Here is a 23888-nt window from a genome sequence, read left to right as displayed (position 1 = left end):
TCGTGTGGAATGGGATATCTGCCTTAGTGCAGGGCTCAAATTTCACCCCTTCCCTGCTAAAGACAAGGGAAATTGATTGGAGTACATTTTTTTCCTTGTGAGTTTTTACTAATTCATACTAATTTTCTTTTCAGGGTATGCAAGGTTTTCTTAAAAAAAAAACATATCATTTGTGTCTGCATAAATAATTACTGATGTTGCTGTACAGACCAAAAAATGCCAAAGCAGGGTCAGCAGAAAATAGTTTTACCATTCCTAGTAGAGCACATTCTCCAATTCTGAATGGAATCGGTACATCTGTCAGAATGAACTGAGGTCGACCCCACTAGGTCGACTGGCAGGAAGGTCGACCTGATTTAAGGTCGACATGGGCCAAGGTCGACATGACTTAAGGTCGAATTTGCATAAAGGTCGACATGAGGAAGGTCGACTGGTCATAAGGTCGACATGGGTTTTTCACTGTTTTTTGATCCGAATGTCGACATGGACACAGTTGGCAATGAGAATCGGACCCTCGCTTCGCTCGCAATGCTTCGGGCACGGTGGCTCGCTTCGCTCCCTACAGCTTTAATAACCTCCTCCACGCCCTAGTGGATGGTAGGGCATGAAATACCGCCTGTCGGCACATGTCGGCTCAAAAAACAGTGAAAAACCCCATGTCGACCTTATGACCAGTCGACCTTTATGCAAATTCGGCCTTAAGTCATGTCGACCTTAAGTCAGGTCGACCTTCCTGCCAGTCGACCTAGTGGGGTCGACCTAATGACTGTAGACCTAAGTTCATTCTAATAGATGACCGCTTCCCTTCTGAATATAGGGGACATTGCTCACAGTAGTAAATTATAGCAATATTATTACTTTTCCCATAACATAAACAAAATAAAAATGGCCCCAATCCCTACGTGTAATTGAGTGCATTTGTCCTCCTCTAAAGATGTAATGGAAAGATTTATGGATCATGTTTTTATATATTTGACATATCACCTCAGACAATCATGCATTAGTGGCGAATGTTCTTTTAGTGGAGCTGAAATAAGATTATCAGTAAATATGGATTTTGTTTTAACCAGTGCGCTTATGCTTTTGTGAATCTATCCTAAGGTCTCTTGATCCACCACTGGAGGGAAAAAAAATTGGTTTCTATAAAACATAATGAGTTCACATGTGATTTATGCCCCTGTTTTGGGTCCGAGTTGGCGCTTGAACAGGCACTATTTCATGGAAAGCAACATAGGGCCTGACTTAGGGACGCATGCTGTTGGTAGATGGTTTTATTCTGTGCACGTGTTAGTTACACAGCGCTTGAGTCCTGATTGTTATCGCTTTGAGGCGTGGAATAGAAGCCGTCGCAGGGACTTTGCAATCAGGGTAGCTAAGCAGATGCAGGCATGTCCCTGTAAGTGTCAGAGATGCCGAACCGATCACACAGGAGGCTACGGCTAGATGGAGAATTATCCACCTGTTAAATAGGAGCAAGTTTCTGTGGTGCGTCTGATTGTGCATCACCCAGAATTACACCTCAGCAAGATGCTGTAAGTGGTGGATTCCATATGAATGTCATTAATGTACCATAGTGTCATCTCCGGATGCTGACATCTTAAATTAATTATTTTCATTGTTCTAGAAAATATATAGAGATGACCTGATCATGAACAATAAACGCTTAACAAAGTCAATCATGAAACTATTACTGTTTAGTAGCAGATTAATATTATTCATTTGGAAGAGTGTATTGTGCATATAATATCATTTTAATATATCTGCTTTCTTTTCATATAGCAAATGGATATATATCTATCTCCTCTATTAAACATACTGTATGTATGTATGTATATATGTATGTATATATATATATATACAGCTGTAGTGTATCCTGATGAAGGGGATCAAACCCCGAAAGCTTGCTTCTTAAATACACGTTTTTCCTGCTTATATCTGCCTCCGGAGTGCCATTGATTTTGGACATTGTATTACTTTCACTATTGGGCACCGGGGCCCGCTGTACCTGCTAATTGACATTGAGTGCCGGCAGACTTGGAGTTGTTATATATATATATATATATATATATATATATATATATCTAGTGTCCGTGTGACACTGAAACACTGCCATCTGTTGGCAGCAAAATGCACTTTTATGCAAGTCCCATTTACATGGCACAAATTGGACTTTATTACCGGTAATTCAGACTCATAGACTGTAGTTTGCATTATAACTGTTTAGCATGAATTAGTTTCTAGGCAAGAGTCTTTCTAAATTGTTACAATTCATACAATTGTAGAGCCTTCTCCCTTCATAGAAAGAATTTACATACTGGCTGCAGTATCACATGCCCTACTTCAATGGATTTTATTTTTGGAACACATATTTATTGACGGGTAATAGAAACTGAAAAACACACAGGATACAGGAATAGTCAGTGACAAACAACTTAATAAAATAACAAATGGCTAGAAACTATTGTGACAATAATATACAAAAACTATAGTGCGTATCCAGAGTAAATTGGTACAACTTTGTAAGCTTGCAGCACGGCCCTCTAACCCCCAAGTCTGTCTGTTGTTACCCAGTTTGTTTTATCACTGTCTACTATTGTAAAGCGCAACGGAATCTGCTGCGCTATATAAGACACTGTAAATAAATACAACCTGATTATATCAGAATGGAGGCCCTCTACTCAACATTTCCAAGTTGTACCAGGCAATGCTGCAAGTTTTGGAAACAAAATTGGGCAGATAAGACGAACTGCTCCTATTAGAAGCCTCCATTTTCCAGATATACTTGGACCATATATGTTTTTTTAATGTGTTTAAATAAGTTCATGTAAGTGCTTGTAGTGGTACGTAATACATGAAGGATGACTACTTTATGAAGTAAACCTGTAAATACCACTCCATTCTCATGATAAAAGTTATCCTTTATTAATTAACAGCTGATCTGCAGAAACGAGTGGAAGAACTGGAAAGAATCAATGCAGAATTTTTTCGGACCAAGCAGCAGCTAGAGCAGGAATTTAATCAGAAGAGAGCAAAATTTAAAGAGCTGTATTTAGCCAAAGAAGGTAAGCCTTGATGATTTAGATTCTATATGTGTCTTATGCAATTAGCTGTAGTAATTTACTGCAGTTGTTTCACTTTCTCTTTTTTTTTTTTGCTGTGATTTCTGCTGTGAAAACACATAGGGCCACTGTTTTTCAGAACCTATGTGCTTTCGTACTAAACAGCGTAATTTGTCACACATTAAAAAAAAAACTTAAAAAAAGGGCTATGATTTTATAGGCCGTTAATGACCGTCCGGCTTTTATTGCAATAAAATACTTTTGTTTCTTTGGTCAACAAATTACTGAAGGAAATAGGATTCCCCCCCCTATTCTAAAGCATTTTTACTTGAAAAATAGTTGGGTACTAAGTAATTCTTAAGTGGTTAATAAAAAAAATGGGTACTTGTTTCCTAGCATGGCGCCCGTCGTGGGTGATCGCATACCTTAACTTAAGGTATGCGATGGACGCGACCAACGTGATTTTAAGGCTATTTTTAGCCTTTTCCCCGACAATTAAGAAATCACGTCCATCGCATGCCTTAAGTTAAGGCATGCGATGCGACCAAAGCGATTTAACAATTCAATGTTAAATTCCTATGTAAAATCGGGTCCATTGTATGCCATTATAATGGCATACAAAGCGACCGATGTGATGGACCCGATTTTACATAGGGAACAATGTTAAATGGGCCAACGGACCCTATTTTTCAATGTATACCCACCCTGATGGGTAATTTACATGACAAATGTCCCCCCCCCCCCCCCCATTGTTAACGCCACCCCATTATGAACGCCAACCCGAAGAGTGGCGGTACGCGTCCTCCGACCTTTTCATACCTCCACTATTCAAGCGGCATGGAGTTGGTTTTATATAGTGTGGCGAGCGCATGCGTAATACCTGTGAAGTAATGCGCGTCCCCATGCGGGGCTCGCCACGCTACGGGCTCGGTGGCTCTCTGCGCTCGCCACACTATATAAAGTCAACTCCACGCCGACGTGGATAGTGGGGGTATGAAAAGGTCGGAGGACGCGTACCGCCGCCCCTCGCGGGCTCGCCACGCTTTGGGTTGGCGTTCATCGTGGGGTGGCGTTAACAATGGGGGGCCATTTGACCCATCAGGGTGGGGAAACAATAAAATTTGGGGTCTGGGGGGCATTTAACATTGGGGCCAATGTAAAATCAGGTCTCAGGGACCATTTTACATTGGTTCCAATGTAAAAATCGCGTCCATCGCATGCGATTTGGTTGCATGCGATGCGATCTACGTGATTTTCTGGGACCCGATTTTATACAATTTCCATCGCTGGCGCCATGCTAGGAAACAAGTACCAAAAAATGTGCTTGTCTACACTTGTTTATTATGGGTACAGTTTTTAAAAATATGTAAATAAAAGACGTTTCTGTTCAGTTTACTGGAAGCGGCACACATACTGCTGATCTCGATGACTTTTTTTTTTTTATTCCTCTGATGAAAATTATATGGAGATGAATAAGCTCCAGTGCAGGAGAGAAAATGTGGTCCTCGAAAACCACGGTTAACATATGTGCGGTCATTAACTGCCTGCACATCTGGTTCTCATTGTGGCCCTGTCATCCATCTTGATTAGACAGTTTGCTCAGTGTGCCTTTCTGGGATGGTTCTGCAGTGAGACATGTCACATGAGCTGCTGGTTTATGGGCACCATTAGTTGCCACTTTTTGAACTGATTTTTTTCTCAATGCACACTGTACTTTTTTCTGTGCTTGCTAAAGAACACTAAAAAATCTGAATGTGTTTAACTTTTTGTACCTTTTGCAAGTAAGGACAAAGGACGATTGGGACTTTCACCCAGTATGCAATGTATTTCCCAGCGGCATTCTCTATTGGCATGTTGTATGGCCGTGATTTCAAGAAATAATACACCGGTTCTATCACTTAACAATTATAAAGAATTAATACTTCGACCAGGGTCAGAACTTTTGTTGTATTTATTGTTTTTCTGTACAACCATGTAAAATGTGCCATGTGGTTGGGGGGGTGGGGGGGAACAACCTGTCCATCGGCCACATCGGCATGCCCTGGGGAGATGTGTGTCAGTGACCTGCCATATGCTATCTTATAGGAAGTTCATACATATCCGTTCTGTCATCAACACAGATATGCCAGATTCTAGCTGGCTTTTAGACATGGGGGACTTTTGTACCCTTATATAACAACATTATAAAGGATGACACATTGAGTGTTTTCGCAAGTAGATTATAAATGTCCTATTATTGTATGTTTTAAATATAGTTTGTCTGCATTTATGAATCAAATTAAATGTGTGAAAAATAAATTTTGTCTAATCTAAATTTGTGTTTAGCTGCATACTGAATTGTTTTGTGTTAGAGCAAATCTAGGCCTAAAATATATATATATATATATATATATATATATATATATATATATATATATATATATATATATATATATATATATATATATATATATATATATATATATATATTATCCAATTAAAAAATGTTTTAACAAATTAGAGTTGGCCAAATATTGTTTATTGGAGATTCTAGTGTTGTGAGCAGACAGGACCTGAAGTCGCACCTCCAGCCTGGGAAACCGTAGCACAGATGGATGGGAGCATGCTGCACCTCCATCTGAGATAATACTTGTCATAATAATGAAGATTGCATTTCACTTGGCAGTATTACCCTTGTCCTGTTTACAAAACAGAAAATCTTTCCGCACTCACAAAGTCTAACTGTGTGATGTATACACCTGCAGCTATCATACCTGCCAAATTTTACTTGTGTAGTCAACTTTCATCTAATTACAAGGGAACAATTGTTCTGAGGAGTTGCCCATGTATAGGTAATGTAGTGTTACTGCACATATATTTACCTGCACAGTAATCAGGGTTCGCAAAAACGCGCTATATCGCGTATTTTACCCGATAACGGTCCCCGGGGACTCAGATTTTAAAACTAAAGGGGTCCCCGAGGACGCGCTGTACTAAACATGTGAGCCGCCGTCGTGAGCCAATCACAGCAGCGGCCGCCCGACAGCCAATCATTGTAGGTTTTGCTGCGCACCCTAAAGCCGCGCGCCCTGCATTTGGAGAGCAGGTTACCGAGTCACTGTGCGTCCCCCTCCCGCCATGTAAGTTCATTCCACTGCTGAGAGGGGGGGGACAGGATGGGATGCAGATGTAACAGCCGCTCTCAGCAGAGTAGATGAGCAGGCTGTCAGGGTGGTGGGGGACTGGATGTGGCTAAAGCAACTCAGAGCAGGGTGTCAGCTATTCCAGCCACATCCAGTCCCCCGCCGCGCTGATAGCCCGCTCACCTACTCTGCTGAGCAGCATGTCGACATGTTTTCCAGCCTTTGGGAAACGACACCCCCCTCCCCCCGGCAACAAGCAAAAAATGCCGCCCCCCCCCCCCCCCCCCCGCATTTAACCCCTGCAATCAGCATAAAACGCCCCCTCCCCTGTGGCAACCAGCATAAAATGCCCCCCCCCCCCCCCGCATTTAACCCCTGCAAGGAGCATATAACGCCTAGCAACAAGCATGTAGGTAAGCAGCACTTATGTGCTATAATAAATACTGTAAATAAAAATCACTGTACTATAATGTGTACTGGGCATTAACGGTGTGCGCTGTAATGTGTACTGGGCATTAACGGTGTGTACTATAATGTATACTGGGCATTAACGGTGTGTACTATAATGTATACTGGGCATAACGGTGTGTACTTTAATGTGTACTGGGCATAACGGTGTGTACTTTAATGTGTACTGGGCATAACGGTGTGTACTGTAATGTGTACTGGGCATAACGGTGTGTGCTGTAATGTGTACTGGGCATATCGGTGTGTGCTATAATGTGTACTGGGCATTACGGGGTGTGCTATAATGTGTACTGGGCATAACGGTGTGTGCTGTATGGTGTACTGGGCATAGCTGTGTGTGCTGTATGGTGTACTGGGCATAGCTGTGTGTGCTGTAATGTGTACTGGGCATTACGGTGTGTGCTGTAATGTGTACTGGGCATTACGGTGTGTGCTGTAATGTGTACTGGGCATTACGGTGTGTGCTGTAATGTGTACTGGGCATTACGGTGTGTGCTGTAATGTGTACTGGGCATTACGGTGTGTGCTGTAATGTGTACTGGGCATTACGGTGTGTGCTGTAATGTGTACTGGGCATTACGGTGTGTGCTGTAATGTGTACTGGGCATTACGGTGTGTGCTGTAATGTGTACTGGGCATAACGGTGTGTGCTGTAATGTGTACTGGGCATAACGGTGTGTGCTGTAATGTGTACTGGGCATAACGGTGTGTGCTGTAATGTGTACTGGGCATTACGGTGTGTGCTGTAATGTGTACTGGGCATAACTGTATGTGCTGTAATGTGTACTACTATGTGACCACACCACTTCCCCCCCAAACAACATGCCCTAAAATTTTAACGCGCGCCTTCGGCGCGCAGTGTCCCTGTTGTCATGTTTATATCGTTTCCAGCATATATGTATCTTTATGCGAGTGTGCCAATTGATACTTCCCCCCCCCCCCCCCCCCCCCCCCCCCGTCCCACATGAGCCATGCTGGGGAGAAGGGGAGAGGAGGCTTTATTCCGTTGGGACCCAGAAAAGGTCCGGTAGTACCCCAATTTTTAGAAGTGAAGGGTCCCCGGGACCCACTTTTTTGGGTGGTTTTCGCGAACACTATCAGTAGTCACCTTTTATACTTCGCAATTCTCATTTTGTCTGTCCCTTCATTTATATAGCATTGCTACATATGACTTTTTACTAACATTAAGGGGAGTATTCAATCGCCGGCGACCATCTCCCCGCGGGGGAGATGGCCGCTGGGCCCTATTCAATGCTGTCTTCTCGGCAGAACGAGCCCGACTTCACAAGCGGTCGGGCTTGTTCTGCTGAGAACGGCCGGGAAGTGACGAGCTCCCGGCTGCAGCTTGCCACTTCCCGGCCGCAACTCGCGACCATGCCCCCTTCTCGTCCCACTGCAGACGGGACATTGAATACCGCCTGCATGTTCTCGGTCGAGCTGACAGAGAACGGGACAGGGTCACGGCGGTCAAGCAAGCTCGACCGCCGTGACCTACACATTGAATACCCCCCTAAATCTTTGCTGCACTAACCAAGAGGATTCGGTCATTTGGTCTACAGCATGATGGTCGACATGTTTTTAGGTCAAAAGGTCATTCGTTCGACATTGTCTAGGTCGACAGCCAAAAGGTCGACATGGGGTTTTTCACTGTTTTTTGACCCGACAGGCGGTATTTCATGCCTTACCATCCACTAGGGCGTGGTGCGAGAATAAAATAGTGTAGCGAGGCACTGTGCCCGACGCATACCGAGCGATGCGGTGCACTTTAAACTGTATCCATGTCGACTGTGTTGACATCCAGGTCAAAAAACGGAAAAACCCCATGTCGACCTTTTGACCGTCAAACTAATGACCTGTCAAACTAATGACCTTTCGACCTAGAAACATGTCTACCTTTTCCCATGTTGACCTAATGACTGTCGACCATCATGCTGTAGACCAAATGGTCCCAACCCCTAACCAAACCTACATACTATCACATCTGAGCAGAAATAAAGAAAGACATTGACATTAGTGGGACAAGTTTATATTTGTAGCATAACAGTGTAATAGGGCATACAAATAAATGTCAATGTCTTATAAATGTCCTATTATTGTATATTAAACAGCCTCTTCCCTTGTGGTTCGTTATTGTAATCCATTCATAAAAACGTTTTGGCAGGTAAAAACCCAATCAAGTTAGTGCGCTCATTCACATTTATGATTAACCCTTTGAGTGCCAACATGTCTGAGAGATGTTCAAAATATCTGCTAAAAATACCACCGTCGCTCATGTTTGTTATCTTTTTTTTTCACACATTTTTTATTTGATTTTATATTTCCTATATAAGGCAAACATTACAGGTCATTATGATGAATACAAATGTTTGCTTGGCAATTTTTACACACTTTGACAAATTCATTGGCACTCAAAGGGTTAAGAGACTACTTAAAGTGTGCTTGTATAAAGAGATCGCCATTTACAAATATACAATACAGTATTTGTAGAAGTTTCATTAACTTATCAGAAGTGGAATATTTCCGTTAAGCTGGTCAACACGAGGTGGGGCTATTTTTTTGCAGACAAGACTTCCTGTCAGTTATTACTAGAGGATACTTCAGTCAGCATTTAGCTTTTTTTGCAAGAAAAAAAATATGCACTGTGTACTCTACTGCACAACAAACACAAATATAATGTTAAACACTTTTGTTTTTCTTGGTGTGTGAACTTTTTTACATAAACATAATGATATAGTAGATGTTATGAACTATTTTATATCCTGCAATAAGTATTATAGTGTTTCATAGGGCAGTATTCAATGTAGAAAATTCTCTGTGCATGGCGAGAGATTTTTTCTCTCGCCATGCACTCTCCGTGTTCCGGAGCCTCCTGCTCCCACTATTCAATGTATTTAAGACTCGCCGCCACTCGCGGCGAGTCTTAACCCCTGCAGCGGACGAGCGTCCGCGGCAGGGAGCTGACAGGGAGCCGTGGGACGGTGGCATCCAGGGAGATTAAAGTCTCCCTGGATGCCCCAGAACATATGTGGAGGGTAGGGGGCCCCCCAGGGACCCAGGCAGCACAGGCTGCCCCCCCCTATAGCCAGCGGGGGACCCAGTATTCACTGCACCCGAACGTGCATATTAACTATCTGGTGCAGTGAATATATGAATATCTAATGAGCGGCTCGAGCGCTCCGGCCCACTGCTGGCTGCACTGTGTAAAATAAAAAAAATTAAAAATTAAAAATTAAAAAAAATATATATTTTTTAATTAAATATATATTCATGTGCTATAAGCACATGAATAAAAATAACATGCCCCTTCACAGAAAAAAAAACCTGATTTTTTTTACACCAAAATTAAAAAAAAAAACCTTTTAGATTAAAAGTTCACATTCCAGCTCTCCATCAAAAGATGGAGAATTTCTACACGGAGAGAGACGGCGAAAATCACTTAGAAAGACGGAGAGAATTTCACATTGAATAGGGTTGCTCGCTTTTGGAGAGCAAAATGCTCCGTCCAAGGCGAACAAAGCACAAATTCTCCACAAAACACGGAGAACTTTTCTCATTGAATACTGCCCATAGTCTAAAGCCTACCTCATGTTAAAAGTTGTACAGGATAGCCTCCATTCAACCACTATGTAAAGAACCATCTCCAATTGTGCATTACTGATGTAACACTAATTTAATTCATAAAAATGAGCTGAAATATCAGACTTATCTGAATGATGTCCTCAGGCACTGCAATTACATAACCCTCATACAGCAGATGCTGAACTCAATCATTAATAGCAGGCCAAATAAAATCAAGCGCTATCTAAACAAACACACAAGAAATGGAACTGGAAGGCCACCCATTGTGTTTAGTTTCTGTGACTTTATCCGCAACAAAACCACATACATTCTTTCTAGAACTCTTGGACTAATGACTACCTGAGCAAAGCACAACAAAACACATAGTTAAATCATAGTTTTGTGTTCACACAAAATGCCACATATGTGTCCCTTTTTGCGATTTGGCATGGAATTAAAAACAGACTGACTCACGGACTGCTACCACGCAGAGAATAAAATAGGCCGTTGTGGATTGTCAGATAGTTTCTAGATAGACAGTCAATAGATTGACAGGGTCAAAAGGTAGACACACGTGAAAATGTCGACATGAGGTGTTTTTTTTGCCAATGTCGACATGGGCACCTCAATTGGAGCCTTGTGCCTCGCTTAGCTGGACACACTTTACCTTTCTTAATTGTAGCCTATGTGGGTGGAAAAAGTCCAAAAATGGAAGAAAACAAATGTTGCCGACCATTCCATGTATCAACCTTTAGACCATGTCTACATTTTTTCATGTCTTTCTTTTGACCATGTTGTGACCTATTGACTTTCTATCTAAACACTGTTGGACTATCAACCGGATCCAAGTGGAGTTAGTAATGAGTGGTAGGATCAAAGAGTTGGTGACAGCCTGCAAGATCAGTACTTACATGTATAGGTAAATCATTAAGTTTAGGCTTACAGTATTTGCGATCTGTAACTGAATAAATAGCAAATTGCTCATTGAATAATAGAATATAGTTGGCCTTTAGCAAGTCCCCTAAAATCATTGTAAAGGCCCATACACACTTAAAATCACTGTAAAGGCCCATACACCCAAAACAGCCTGTTTGAGCGGCTTTCAGCTCAAAGCTGCCCAGTGTGTATGCCCCAGCGGTGAGCGCTCTCACATCATCGCCGGGAAAGCCGTTCATCTGCTGGTTATACCAGCAGATGAGCGGCTTTAAGGGCGGCTTTGCATAGCTCTGCGCTATGCAACGCCGTCCTTCCCCTTCCGTCGGTGCCGGGCAGGGGGAAAGCCGCTCAGTGTGTGTATACACTGAGTGGCTTTCCCTGCAGCGGGGATTGACATCACCGCTGTCCATACACGCTGGGCATAGTCACCCAGTGTGTATGGACCTTAAGGGATACTGGTAAATGTTTAATGAAGAGGGCAAAGACCTCAGTAATTTTATAATTCAATTTAGTGTGTTTTAGACCTTGTTCTCTGAATTGCATACTCTGTAATAGAGCTCGCACATGTATTTAAAAAGAGTGGTGCGTATATATTGTGTATAATTAGGTAAAAAATATAACTCAAAATGGTTTCCTCCACTGCAGAGGACTTAAAACGTCAGCAAGCTGTCATACAAGCTGCGCAAGATGAGATGGCTCAGTTGAACCTCCAGCTATCACAAGCACAAGCAGAGATGGAGAACATCAAAGCAATAGCTACGGTGTCTGAGGACACAAAGCAGGAAGCCATTGATGAAGTGAAAAAACAATGGCAGGAAGAAGTGGTTTCTCTTCAAGCTATTATGAAAGGTACGATACTTGCGTCTTAGGACAGAAACTCAAACAGTCTTGCGTAGTGCAATAAGACACTGATGTACCTTGACCTTTTGTATTCCTCTTGTATCCATTTGGAAGCTTTCCTTGGCTTGCTTTCTTCCTTTCTCACGTTCCTGTTCAGTCTGGGATCCTTTTTTCAACTGTAAACTATAATCGCAAGATCTCCAAAGCTGCAAGGAAGATGGTCTTATAACCTTTACCTTTTTAACATGCTTGTCTAAAATGTTCTTTCTGACCTTAGACAACGATCTTCTTTTTCTTCCCTGGTCCTTGTTCAGTGTGGTACACAAGATAATACTAAACAGAAAAGTGAATACTTTTTCACCATTTAAATAGTCTGAATGAATGACTAAAAGCTTGAATAGAAGTGTGATGCTAATTCAATATAACAAATGGATTGAAATATTCCTTCAGTATAATCTGTTTAGGTCACTTTAAAATAGATTTGAAAAATAAGCAAAACTTAATTATAGAAGCATGACAGGTAAACCAAGAAGTAAATTCATTTTTGGATACAGTAGAACACACATTATGGGCATTATCCATTATATAATCAGAATAAAACCGCAACATGTTCACATTGGTGTTGTCTAAAAGAAAAAATGAATAGAATAGTGAAAGCCTGGATCCATGCCCACTACTCTCTCTCTCCATCCATCATCAAGAGAAATAAGTAAAGATCTATCCCTACAACCTGGTTCAACCATTTTTAAGGGAAATCAGTGGTTCTTGCTCATATATTTATGTCTCATACCAAAGTATGTTTCTAAAACATTTCCAAGCATGCTCTTTAATTGACTGAAATGGAGCCAAAAGAAGCATCAGAGTTCAGTGACTGTGCGGGATGTTGGCTGAACGGTGTTTTAGTTTTAAAAATACAAAGCCATGCCTTTTGTAAACGATTGCCCTTTTTTAATAAAAGCCTCTGACTTCAGCCGGCATCCCACATACAGTAGCCACCAAATTTGGAGGCTACTACATTTGGCCCAAGGGCATTATATGTAACTCTACCATGTCTGTAAAAATCTTTAAGTAACCTGCTTTTGTAGCTTCGAACCACTCTATTCTAAAATATATGAACCGTTTTCCTAAAAAAAAAAAAAAAAAATAGATTGGAGGGATCATGGACTGTATCCACACTTGAAGGATACATATTATACATATTATTTTTCTCTACAGCTTACTGTATATGATTAATAACAATTTCCAGACCAACTGTGCTACTCAGGCAAGATACCAAATATTGCCAATTCAGAGGATAAGGATATATAGTTCACTAGATGATTGTTGGCATCACCTCCATATTAATGTACATCCCCATAAACACTGCATCAGTTCTGCCCTTTCAGATGTACATCTATGGCATAAATGGTCTTCTATCATCCCCATGAATGACATACCTACGTTGAGGTAATCAATATGTCCCATGGAATATGTTCCAAAATAGTTTACCTAGGATGCTGCAGGGACTAACTTGATGGATGTCTCAAAATGTTCGACAGATTTTTGGTACTTTATATATGGGAAGTGGTCTCCCCATTGTGCCATCCCTGACCTTTAGTCGATATCCTAATTGTCGATTGCCCATGTCTGTATTGTGTTAGTAGATTATGTTAAGTTAATTTGGAGTAAGCGCCAAATAGAAATAGAAATGAATTAATCAATGAAAATAGTAAAGTATAATATGCTGTATGATTTGTAGCTGTCTAAAGGAATACTGCCAGCAGTGAGGACATGATGATGGCAATGTGTTGCTCCATACTGTACAGTATTATGCTGAAAGGAAAATTCCATGTAAGCGACTACTAATCTGCTCTTCTGACCTGTAAATATTATTCTAGGGTAGGTTTTTTTTATTACGGTTTGTACTTACCTCTTAGACACATTGCGAGAGTACGAGCTTCAGTTTCATCGCCGATTGGAGCAGGAGCGTGGCCAATGGGGGCAGTACAGGGAATCTGTGGAAAGGGAGATTGCAGAGCTCAGGAGGCGTCTTTCTGAAGGCCAACAAGAGGAAAATCTGGAAAATGACATGAAAAAGGTGTGCAGACGTTGAAGTTACACTTGTTTTGTTCCAGACCTGCAGAGAGGCCTGTCCTCTGCATGTGGATAATACTTGGTAACATATGTGTTTGTTGTAGTGCAATCATGTTTGCTTTAATAACAGGGGCTTCATTTTGTAAATCTTCTCTGAGAGATCACAGGTTAAGATGGTGTTAGAAATTACACCCCCCACCTGCCACAACAGCATAACCTAATGATAACCATTCTTATATTGCTAATGCTACAATAGGTGATGTATTTATTAGTAATCTGCCAAAATAGAAAGATGAAAAACCTTTTCATTGAGGATTTGTCAAAACTGGAGGCTGACCATAAGAATTAAAGGTACTCTGTCATTATTTATGATTAGAGATAGGATTATATGCAACATAAAAAGCTTGAAATATGCATGAAAGTGTTAAAATATGCTACATTAAATAATAAAAAAAGTACTTTTTAAATTATTTATTTAAAAATCAGCATACAATTAGTTTCAAATAAACCTCAAAAATAGGCCCAAAGCATCTGCAGATGTCTAGTGCTGTACACAGGATTTTTTTTCTTCCTGGCTGCTACAGCATACTGCAGCGTCCAAAGCTCTTCTTACATCAACTACACGGACCCTCATCTCCAGCGCCGATGCATCAAATGTCAGCATAGCATGTGAGGGCGACGCAGTGGAAGGCTTCCTCCCTGTGCCGCATACTCACTGTGACACGGCATTTCCTCCGCGCGGCGTGAAGTCGCAACCCTTCCACCCGCCTCCTCTGCTGCAGAAGTTTTGTCTCTTGGTGTAAAGTCCCAGGCCAGGGGCAGACAAAGGTTCAGGAGCTTCGTAATGGCATCCGCCCCGACCTGACTTTTATCAACATGGATTGGCAGCCTATAGCAGTGTCAGACATAGCGTACATCCAAGGTTTCCCACACTGCGCACATATTGCCCCAGCCTGTACACTCTACAACTACCTGGCCAGCAGCAGCAGCAGGGCAAAGCAGTGCTGTGACTCGGGGGTGGGAAGAGGGCATGGCCTAAAATATGCACCATCACTAGATTTTAGGTAAAATATACAATAACCAGTGAGAATGGGAAAAATATGCAAATGCATATAATCCTGTCTCTAGTTATCTTTGCTAATTTAATTTAAAATAGGTCTTTATTTCGAATTCAAGGGCATCTACATTTGTTATCCGCAAGACAATATTTTTCATTTTTAAATCTATAAGAAAATATTTTTTATGCATAATTTAGTTTGATTATTAGAGGTTTCAGATACTGGTGATTTGATTGGATACCATGAGGAGAGTCCCTGGAAAACTCAACATTCTGATTTTATCTAACTAGTTCTCTTGCTTTGTAAGATATGTTATGGATCTAGCAACATGTATAAATGTATTTATTTATTACCAGTTATTTATATAGCGCACACATACAGATGGAGCCGGGCTCCCTCTTGCTGGCGAAACGCCAGAACGTCACCGCTGGCGATCCGCCAGCAGCCCGGCGGCCATCTGACTGAGATGAGCATGCGTCTCAGTTTCCGGGGCGACGGGAACCCTGTCCGTCTCCGCTTCAGGGAGACGGACAGGGTTGGGGGGGGGGGGGTGCGGGGAGGCAGTGGGGACCCCGGGTAACCGCCGACGGGGACCCAGGGGAAGAGCCGTCGGAAGGGGATGCGCGCACGTCTCGTGCGCGCGTCCCTTTTCGCAGATACAGATGGCGGCTGGCGGCGTCATCCCCTGCAAGACAGAGAACCGCTCCATCTGTATTCCGCAGTGCTTTACAGAGAATATTTGCGCATTCACATCAGTACACACCTGAATATACATACTATATATGCGGATGTGTACATATGTATCTTCTATGTGTATAGACATGGAATCAGACAAACCTACAAAATATCATACAGGTCTGCAGCTCAATGGAGATGCTCAATAGATAGACATGCAAATAACTAATCTAGTTTATACCAGCCTGTCTGCATACTGAGTAGACTGGGAAATTTATAGTGTACATACCGGTACTGCCTGTTATACAAGCACTATGCCAGTATTCCACCATTAATTATACTGGCTCACCATACAGCACGTTTACATTGGTGTGACTGTTTTCTGTCACATGAATTGCTAGAATTGATTAAAAAAAGTGAAGCAGGGTGCAATTGTATGCAGGGCTTTCATTTTGTCAGGTTAGGAGAGTGGAAATTATAGTGCATAAGGTTCATGTTTCAACATGTGCGGAACTACCATTGGTGCTGCAATGCGCCAGGCCCCTCATTCTGGTGCACTCGGAATGGGGTGAATTTTGAGCAGAGTCTGATGAGTGGCCCAGTGCACTCTGCACTGGGCCACTCATCCGACTCTGCTCAAAATTTGCAGGGTGGGCTGGGGGACTTGACTCTTAACTAAGAGAGATGGTGCTGACCTGGTGTGTGCCCAACTGTTGCTCCCTCTACTCATCCCTGCCTGTGCTATCTGCTCCCTTGTTGCTGGGGATTGGGAAATGTGTATATGGCTATACACAGTCTGTCACGCACGGGGGGAGCGATGTTAAGCATCTGCGCCTATGCAGACACTTGGTGCGAGCAGGCACGGCAAACTGCCTGTTTGCCATACCATTTGCACCTAGCAGTGCGGGCGGTGGGCGGCACCCATGGGAACGGCCAGCATTTCATGAGCGTTCCCATGAAAACGCTGGGCATTCCCATGGTGATTTCCCGATGGGGCGGACAGTTGATGTCAGTGGATATCAGCTGCCCGTCCACTTCCCACACAGGGTGCCCACAGACCTAAGAAACCATAAACATCCATTTGCATGCATTTGGGGGAACTCTGGGTACGAGGCGGGACGGCGTTGAATCCACATGCAAAGCTGCTAATTTCGCAGGTACTTGGCACACACAAAAATTACATTCTGGAAACTATATGGTTTTTGGAAAAGTTTGGGTTACTGATATCTGGATAACATGTATAGCGCACACATACTCCGCAGCGCTTTATGGAGAATATTTGCACGTTCACATCAGTCCCTGCCCCGTGGAGCTTACAATCTATATTCCGTACCGCATGTACATGCACCCATTTTAATGCTAGGTTTCATTTTTGTTGGGCACTAATTAAGCTACCAGTATATTTTTCGATTGTGTGAGGAAACCAGAGCACCCATAGGAAACCCACGCAAGCACGGGTATTTTCTCAACATTTATTTAATTTACTATCCACGGGGACATCTATTGGGAATATTAACCTGTGACAAGTGGGGCGATACACCTTGCGGAAAGCATAGGGTTCCTGCAAGGGTATAAGCTTGTAATGATGGTGGCCAGATAGCATGAGCTATACCAGATTTGGCTAAGAAAACCTAAAAAAAAGTGTTGACCATTGCTGTGTAAATTGATCTATTAATCCATAATCCTTCTATATACAGCAGCCTATGATGCGCCAACATCTCCCTAAAAACAAAACACTTGGTGCATCCCAAATACATAGCAATGCGCAATAATCTTTGCCATGTATTGTTTTTGTTATGATGTTCTATGTTTACTTGAATCTTTCCAGTAAATAGGTTTCGCATCTCAATTCCTGCATATAACATGTAAGAAAAAATTCGATGAATCCTAGTGCAGCAGTAAAGAGCATAAAATGATATCCTAGTGTAAGGGTGAGAAAACTATAAAAAGGAGTACGGAAAGGTTGACTATTGCCTTATATTAAAACAGCGGCGCATTACAGAGTGTGCACGTGCAAACCCCGATGCTGCGATCACAGGTTGGGAAGCGGGTTGATAATGCTTCCTGTATGCTCTGATAGTGAATTACACAGAGTGGCCAGACAGCATTGTCTACACGCCTACAGCCAGTAGTAAATGGCTGCCAGCATGCACATTTCCACAGTCTCCTCTGTGTATTATTTTAGTCTCATGGTGACTGGTAATTGCACTGTCCCCAGATATTAAAATGCTCTTTGCAGTAACTAAAGGTTGATGAAGAAGTGTATTCCCACGATTGGGGGATACAATTGGGAAAATAAATGATGCCTTTTACTTTGATTACAGGCCCAAGAGGATGCAGAAAAGCTTCGTTCAGTAGTGATGCCCATGGAAAAAGAAATTGGGGCTTTAAAGGAGAAGTTGACCGAAGCTGAGGAGAAAATAAAGGAGCTTGAGGCGTCCAAGGTTATAGAAGCTGCCGCCTGTTCATATTGTGCTTACTCTTCAGTCATTTGCAGTAGGGGAATTTGTGTTGGAACATGCCAGATCTAGTGATGTGATCTAGTATGAATTGATTTTGTAGCCACCTTTGCAACCTGGCTGTAAGTTTGTAAGTAGAAGGCAAAAACCAGTTCCACTAGTTCTTCCAGTAATTGCATTTTATTTTATTACTTTTCCTCTACTTACAAATGACCTTTTTAATTTGGTCACTTGTGTTTTCGGGCTGAGATAAATTTGCATCTCATTTACCACATGCCCCAGGGGTATTAGTTTCCTTATTTTAAACATGTGTATTTAAGATGAGCATTTTGTTTCATTTGACTCCTGTTTGATTGCCTGTATCCTGATCTGTATTACATGGTTATAGAGCAGTGCTGTTTACTCTAGTATACTATGAAATCACTCGATCTAGTTTAGCTCATTGTCTACAGTAATCTACGCACAATAAGGACATCAGAGCATTGTGTTTTGTTTGGTGCGCAACAGATTAAAGTTGTCCGATTTGGGCCGATTTCACCCAATCCAGATGGAACAGGGCGAGAAATTGTCCCAAATGGGTTGTGTTTCACATCCCCTCCAACCCCATGAGTGGTCCCGTGCGTATCGGGTCAGGTGGGAGGTCGGAAATGCTGCACATTAAATCTATCAGATCGGACCCATCAGTGTCTGCTTTTAGACATAACTTTTGCTGATGAAGGGATACATGTTGATCCTAGTATGGGACTACACTACAAACTATTTACATTTAGATATATAAAATAACAGAAACCAAGCCCTGAACTGAACAGGTGCTTGAAAGATTAAGATAACAATATACTTTCCTTTACGGGACTCCTCAATATAGGGAAAACTGGGGTAACTCTGTAGAGCAGGCGTAGGCAACCTGTGGCTCTCCAGCTCTTGTGAAACTACAAGTCCCAGCATGCCATGCCACAATTATAGCACTCCCTAATAGCAAAACTTTGGCAAGGCATGTTGTGAATTGTAGTTTTACAACAGCTGGAGAGCCACAGGTTGCTAATGCCTGCTGTAGAGGGGGGCAAACACAGGATTTATTGAGGAAGATGTCATCTTTCAGCCCATGAAAGATGTTTAATTAGCATGTAACAAGCTATAGTCTCCAAACAATGTTCAGTTAATGCAATACAGTACTCGGACATATGCACGCTCAGTTATCCTTGTAAGCCACTTTCTAGATTCTGAATACTGTGATTTAGACCAATTTTTCCTGGGATTGAAAGTTTAGGAAAAATTTGCAATGCAAATTCATCAATTCATCACGCTCCTGTATTCAAAATGCAATTCATCACGCTCCTGTATTCAAAAATGTTATATTTATATGAGGAGTAGATTTATTAAGCTTGGTGAAGTGATAAAGTGTCTGGTTTTATCACCGGCCAATCAGCTCCTACCTGTAATTTTTCAAACCAAGCCTGTAACTTCAGTTAGGAGCTGATTGACCGGAGATAAAAAGCAATCAGCTCCTAACTTGGTTTGAAAAGGCTTGGTTTGAAAAATGACAGGTAGGAGCTGATTGGCCCGGTGATAAAAACCAGACACGTTATCACTTCACTGAGCTTAATAAATCTATGCCTGAATTAGCTCACACTTTTCAACTATTTTCTAGGTGACGGAATTAAATCATTATCTGGAAACTGAAAAATCCTGTCGGACAGACTTGGAGATGTATGTTGCTGTTCTGAACACGCAAAAATCTGTTCTTCAAGAGGATGCTGAGAAGCTGCGGAAAGAGCTGCATGAAGGTAATTAATCTTGTAATAACAGGATTGCTTTCATTATATAGCCTGATTTGTGTTTATTACAGATTTCAGTAACTTGAGTCATTTTAAAGACTGTTTGGTTCCTATGGCTCAATTTCTAGCCTTACAGAAAAATGTACACTATATCTGCACCTTTTCTTGTATTCATCATCATATGTGAATGAATCACAAAATCGGACCTGATAAAAATGAGGTCATTACATTTGCATGATGACCTAATTGGTGGTGCAGCACAACCAAGCCTCATCTAATGCGTAAACAGTAGTGTTCACATGAGAGGTACTGCTCACTGTGAATGTATCATTGCAGAAGTTATTTTTTCATCCTATGGCAGTGGTTCCCAAACTGGGTGCCTCAAGACACTTGCAGGGGGGGGCTTGGGTTAAGGGGGGACCAATTAAAATTAATAATAGTTAATGTAAACAACAAAACCAGTGCTTGTGGCTTGATGACCTATAAACACAATCTACTTAATTTTATATTTTCTACTAGGGATGTCATGAAATAATTCTGATATTCTAGGGTGCCGTGATACAAAACAAGTTTGGGAACCATTGCCCTATGGCAGGCATGTCCAAACTATGGCCCTCTAGCTGTTGTGAAACTACAAGTCCCATCATGCCTTGCCACAGTTGTGCTATTAGGGAATGCTAAAACGATGGCAAGGCATGCTGGGATGTGTAGTTTCACAACAGCTGTAAGGCCACAGTTTGGACATCCCTGCCCGATGGGATTGAAGTGTCAGAATATTCATTTTGTTCTGGCTCAAGGTAAAACACAGCGATGTGTTTTTTTTTTTTTTTTTCTATTTATATTTGTGAAAGAGGTTGAGCGGCTTTGCGAGTCAACAAGAATCAGGCCCTAAATATGTACTCTGTACTGACCGCGTTCAGACAGAGACAGACACATGCGCAGATGGAAACCACCACTCCACTGCATCTAACAAGGCCACTGTATCCAAGATGGCCACTGCAGCTGACACAAATTCAGGCCCATGGTGTATATAACTAGGAAAGAATCATGCATATTTAAATAATGTCACTTTATCTCATGATTCTGAAAACTTTCACAGGTTCACGTAACAGAAAATAGCAATTACCCCAAAAACATGTAAATAAGCATTGTGCCTTAACAAGTTTCCATGTGATGACCATTTGCATGTCAACCTTTTGGTGTCATCCATTTATGCCATAACTCCATTGTGGATAGGAAGAATGTTACAAGATGGTGGAATGTAATGATGCTTGAAAGAAATTCCAGAAAACTCATGTTGACAATTTCCATATTGACCTTTTGTTTGTACTGACCTTTAAGTGTATGTTGACCTTGTGTTTGTCACCATATGGTGTTGACTTATTGACCGTCAACATGGACACTGTTGACCTTTTAACCAGATACCCAACAATGGCACCGTATCCAGTATCTTCTTCAGTGTTGTTGGGAGACTTTGATCGTTTTACAATCATAATATTTCAGAATATATCCCAATACAACTCAAATAAATCCAAATGGGATGGGGATGCAGGGAGTGTAAGTACAGTATGTATTCAAAATATATTTCATACTAGCCCATAGACATGTGGAATCGAATTGGATTATTTTTTCTACACCTTTTCAAAAATATTTTAAATTTAGCAATTCTATTTGAACAGGGAGACATCACTCTTGTCATTCCACAGATTAGCTGTAAGTAATTGTTTTCTGTTTTTAGTTTGCCACCTCCTAGAACAGGAGAAGCAACAGCACAATCAGCTAAAAAACACGTGGCAAAAGGCGAACGATCAGTTTCTAGAGTCCCAGCGTTTAATGATGCAAGACATGAAGCGTATGGAGGCTGTGTTGACCACAGAACAACTGCGACAAGTAGAAGAAAGGAAAAATAAAGACCAGGTATATAACCCTTGCTTGCAAAGATGTTATTTCTGACTGAAAACAAGATGGTTGTGACTGGCTTATTAAACGCAGTTAAAGATAAGTTCACATCCACCTAGCCTCCTTGCACGTTGAACAGCCTTTTCTAGTCATGCCATGACGTGACTTGGTAACGCCAAATGGTATGCATCTTCTACATTCTGTGTGCGACTGTGACTGTAGTTGCATACGTGGTATCTGCATTCCTGGAAAACACTGCAACCTAGCATTGCGTATGCAGATACAGGTGCTATCACACGGAATATTGGCATGCCATATGTCTTTTTAATCAACAGAGGCTTGTACATATTCTCTGTGTTGCAATTAAGATTGATGTTTGGGAAAAATAAGACATCTGACACTAACCGAGTTGCACAGATCCTGTCTGCATACTCACTCTATGCATCGTCCGCTGCATGATGTATTGAGGTAAGATGTATGAAGGACACATCTGTAGGGTTCAGCATTGCCTGCCTCACTCTCAATGCTTCAGTCGACCTCTGTCTCTGACGGGCACAAGGAGCCATATCTGTCCCAGAAATAACCCTTTGAGTGTTGTGAGAGATCCTCAAAATATCCACTACAAATGGCAGCGTCGCTTGCAGCAACTGTTCTTTTAGTATAATTAAATACAAATACAGCCAAGTCAAAACATTTAAGTTTAGTTAAATATTGCTTCCAAAAAATGAATAGTCGATGTGAGCGACGCTATCATTTTTACGTTGACGCTAGCATTTTTACGTTGCCACTCAAAGGGTTAAGAGGATATTGAAACTTGTTAAAAATGTCCTGTACCTAAAGTAACATTTAGAATTTTTAACATTTAGAGTCTATAAATTAGTGGTCACCATAAGATGATGGTCTGCGTAAGGCAATGGAATGTTTGTTGTGGTTAAGGGCGGGATGTATTAAAATACATTGCCTCCTGCCCGTCGTGATGCCAGCACATATGTACTAACATATGCAGCTGGCATCGCGGTGCGGTGACTGAGACCCCCCCCCCCCCCCCCGCTATACCTGTACTGTGGTATGCGGGGGGTCTCCCTCATCTCCCTGCCGCCTGCCTCTCCCCTCACGCCGGAAGGACGTCCGGCTGCATTACTAGGGGGAGGAAGGGCTTACCTTCAGGGTCCAGGAGGACCTGGACTAAGGTAAGCCAGAGGGAGGGGGAGGGAGGCGTCGGTGGGTTTGTGGCGGAGGCGTCGGGCGGCGAAAAGAAGCCCATAGGCTTCTATAGGGTTTGGCCACCCAAAGGTGACCATACCCTTTAATGCGGTAACGTGGCGGCGGGGTTTTAATACATAAGAAAATGCGGTAAAACTGGGGTTTACCGCGTTTTCTCCTTTAGTACATCCCGCCCTATGTGAGATTTACTACAGCAAGTTTTTTATTGAGCTTGAGGCAGGTTTTCCTGAAGTTCTCTATCTTTTAGGAGGAAGATGAGCAAAGAAGCCGTAAAAGGAAAGAGAGGAAACATAAAGAGGATGAATACAAATGGCCTGGAACAGTGACTTATGATGAATCTACTCCAAATCAAGAGGTTATTTTCATTTTTCAGAATAATAAATCTACATTTTGTTTTTATATAACATTAACAATGAAGCTCTACTAGATTACTTTGTATGTACAATGTGCTAGTCATTTGTACACTAATATGGAGTTGAGTACCCTATTTCCCAGTTTACACTATAAAGGCAAAGAGTCTTTTATATTTTTAAAAACATCTCTTAATGTAATTTCACTATTTTTGGGGGGGATTAATACATTTGTTATTACTATTACATTTTATTTATAAAGCGCCACAAGCCAGCAATGTTCAAAGGGCAGACAGAACTTCCCATGACAGTAAATAAATAACATAAAACAAGTACATGTAATAGTGTGTACACACGGTACAATTTGCCTTCCGATGTTGACAATATGGTCA

At 41.8% G+C, this 23888-nt stretch overlaps 1 protein-coding gene across 2 annotated transcripts in view; it reads left to right on the top strand.

The window, feature by feature from the left end:
* RABEP1 (rabaptin, RAB GTPase binding effector protein 1) overlaps nucleotides 1-23888 on the top strand; it is a 73710-nt gene that overhangs the window by 23130 nt on the left and 26692 nt on the right. For both annotated transcript variants that reach the window (XM_083174165.1, XM_083174166.1), the window contains exons 2-8: nucleotides 2934-3062; nucleotides 11789-11992; nucleotides 13900-14060; nucleotides 18114-18233; nucleotides 19897-20032; nucleotides 21762-21940; nucleotides 23394-23501. In XM_083174165.1, the coding sequence (XP_083030291.1) occupies nucleotides 2934-3062; nucleotides 11789-11992; nucleotides 13900-14060; nucleotides 18114-18233; nucleotides 19897-20032; nucleotides 21762-21940; nucleotides 23394-23501 (1037 nt within the window). The remainder of the gene's footprint in view (nucleotides 1-2933; nucleotides 3063-11788; nucleotides 11993-13899; nucleotides 14061-18113; nucleotides 18234-19896; nucleotides 20033-21761; nucleotides 21941-23393; nucleotides 23502-23888) is intronic.

Source organism: Crinia signifera, chromosome 2, assembly GCF_055691185.1.
Source record: "Crinia signifera chromosome 2, ASM5569118v1, whole genome shotgun sequence".
NCBI lineage: Eukaryota > Metazoa > Chordata > Amphibia > Anura > Myobatrachidae > Crinia > Crinia signifera.
The sequence above is the reverse complement of the archived record's forward strand: the minus strand, read 5'-3'. Positions and strand labels throughout refer to the sequence as shown.